Genomic DNA, 2,896 nt, shown 5'->3' with positions numbered 1-2,896 from the left:
GGGGAATCACCGCGGTAGAATGGGGAATCACCGGCAGCACGGGGAATCACCGCAGTAGAATGGGGAATCACCGGCAGCACGGGGAATCACCCCGGTAGAACGGGGAATCACCGGCAGCACGGGGAATCACCGCAGTAGAACGGGGAATCACCGGTGGAATAGTGAATCGCCGTTAGAACGGTGAATCACCGGCAAAACGAGGAATCACCGGCAGAACAATGAATCAAACGAGTGAAAAACGACACTCGCTGCTTAGTATCAATGTAGCGCACTACAGTTTTAGGCAGGGGGCAGATATCCAAAATAAGGATGACCCTAAACCTTTTGGGGTAGAGGCTGGAAACGGGTAAATATAATTTCTATGATACTTGGGGAGTTCCACTGGGTATGTTTCAAGGCTGACTTTTGCGTATTGTGGCGGCCATCTTAAAATCCAAAATGACTGCCAGCGGAAATGGATTTTCTGAAATATCTGGACTCCCAGACGTCGTAGAGACATAATGTTGGTGGCTATACCCACATTTTCGATAGTGGAGAACCCAATTATCACACTTAGAGGAACATAGTATAGCGGCCATATTAGATTTCAAGATCGCCGCCAGTGAAATTTGTATATTTTAAATAACTAGACTCCAAGACGTCGTAGAGACATAATTTTGGTGTCTATACCCACATTTCGGATAATAGAGAACACAGTTATGACACTTAAAAAAGCATAAAATGGCGGCCATCTTGAAATCCAATTTGAATAACTAAAATCCTAAATATCGTAGAGGCATAATTTTGGTGTCTTTACCCACATTTTCAAGACACCATAGGTCTCATCCTGAGTGTGGACATTGTAGCGACAGGACTTTAGCGGAACATTTACGGTAATCCCAGATAACATGCTGACGTTGGGCCAACGTTGGAACAACGACTGTCTTCAGCTCATGCTAACGTTGAGCCAACGTTGGCTGCCAACGTTGATCCAACGTCTTTTTGCTCAGCGTGCCAACGTTGACCCAACGTCTTTTTGCTCAGCGTGCCAACGTTGGCACAACGGCAGTCAGCCAACGTTGGCCCAACGTCATATTTGCAACGTTGGCCAGACGTCAGACAGCCAACATTGATCCAACGTCTTTTTGCTCAGCGTGCCAACGCTGGGCCCAAGAGTGGCCCGACGTTGGCCCATTGTTGGCCCAACGGCAGTCAGCCAACGTTGGCCCAACGTAATATTGCCAACGTTGGCCAAACATCAGACAGCCAACTTTGATCCAACGGCTTTTTACTCAGCGTGCCAACGTTGGTCCAACGTCATATTGACAACAGTGGCCCAACGGCGTTTTGCTCAGCGTGCCAACGTTGCCCCAACGTCATATTGACAACGTTGGCCCAACGTCAGACAGCCAACGTTGGCCCAACGGCTTTTTGTTCAGCGTGCCAACGTTGGTCCAACGGCTTTTCGTTGAGCGTGCCTGATCCCTCTGGTTTTCTCTCTCTGTAAGATGGCCCCGCGTTGCTGACGGCCGACGTCGGCGTCGAGAAGCACGAGCTGTCGGCGGAAGTGAACGATAACGAGCGCGGCGCGCGGCAGTCGTGAGAGGCGGCACGTCTGCTCGGCGACCTGTCGCCGGGGCGACGTCGTCGCATGCACCCCCCCCTCTCTCTCTCTCTCTCTCTCTCTCTCCCTCTCTCTCGCTTACGAATCTCAGTCGTTTTTCTGTCGCGTCGCGTTGCGCGCGCGTCGATCTGGGGTTGCGTTTGCGCGCGCGCGTGGGAAGGATCCGCGGGGAAAAAAGAAAGATGGATTCCGTGTGCGCAAGACAGACGAATTTTTGCTCGTGCGCGAGGCACGCCGGGATGCGGCTTTTGCTGTGGGCTCGACAGATACTCTAGGCATGCGCTAACACAGGTCTATCACTATACTGTGCTGTAATGAAATTTGAGATAATTAGAGAGGTTATGACTGGTGAATATACTCTCTAAATGTACTCTCTAAATGAAATGAATGATATCAACAAGATACTATTTAAATTAATTAATAGCGACTATAGAATGATATGCAGGTGTATATATCATTTGGACACAAATCGCCCTCTAGGGCCTACTGGCTGATTTTTATCTCATTCGCGTTAAGTAAGCCAGATAGAGCTCTGTTATCGTTATTATAGAAAGAAATGATATAATCATTCATATCAGCTAGCTACAGCGAGGAATATTTGCTTTACATTATTTTTATAACTTAAACAAAAATATTCTTCCATTTTAGTAGATAGGCCCTACTATAGGCATGTGCAAAAACAAGCGTAGACAGTTTATGATTATTAAAATGACAGGTGGGTTTTGTGTTTTCTAAATTAAACAGATAATTTCAGAATGTAGAACACATATAGCCATTTAATTATTGGCTTATTTAAATTTTATTTGTGTTGCGCCAGCCAGGGCAGGCACTATCCCATCATTAATAAAGACAGCAAAAAAATAATTTAATTGATTTGCTCGAGATTGACCTGACATCATTATATTTATTCATATAAATTTAATAAAACTTAAGCGCATTCAGTACACATAACAAAACCTAAACATAAAACCATCTTCTAAGTAGAAATAAATTCGTACAACAACTATAGCCTCGTTCACACGAGACCTCGTATTTATGAAATACGAACCTCGTTCACACGAGACCTCGTATTTATGAAATACGGTATTTGCGAAATACCGAATCTGAGACAAATACCCGGCCGAGCGTTCACACGCTGATTCGCGTCTCCAGAAATACGGTATTTGCGAGCTGCGAGCTGCTTTCGTAACAATCAAGCGAACAATGCGAAATAAACAATGCAATGCGCACCAACTGCCGATAAAATACGTAGACTGGTCCGCGCTCGACAGTTCCACTCGCGTTACACTGGAA

At 46.0% G+C, this 2,896-nt stretch overlaps 1 protein-coding gene across 1 annotated transcript in view; it reads left to right on the top strand.

Moving 5' to 3' along the window:
• LOC106815058 (solute carrier organic anion transporter family member 2A1-like) overlaps positions 1–1,582 on the top strand; it is a 13,943-nt gene extending 12,361 nt beyond the window's left edge. Inside the window, exon 6 of the mRNA XM_014819486.1 lies at positions 1,488–1,582. Coding sequence (XP_014674972.1) covers positions 1,488–1,582 — 95 coding nt within the window. The remainder of the gene's footprint in view (positions 1–1,487) is intronic.
• Positions 1,583–2,896: the final 1,314 nt, after the last annotated feature.

The sequence above is a fragment of the Priapulus caudatus genome, unplaced genomic scaffold, assembly GCF_000485595.1.
Source record: "Priapulus caudatus unplaced genomic scaffold, Priapulus_caudatus-5.0.1 Scaffold1032, whole genome shotgun sequence".
In the NCBI taxonomy this organism is placed as follows: Eukaryota; Metazoa; Priapulida; class Priapulimorpha; order Priapulimorphida; family Priapulidae; genus Priapulus; species Priapulus caudatus.
The sequence above is the reverse complement of the archived record's forward strand: the minus strand, read 5'-3'. Positions and strand labels throughout refer to the sequence as shown.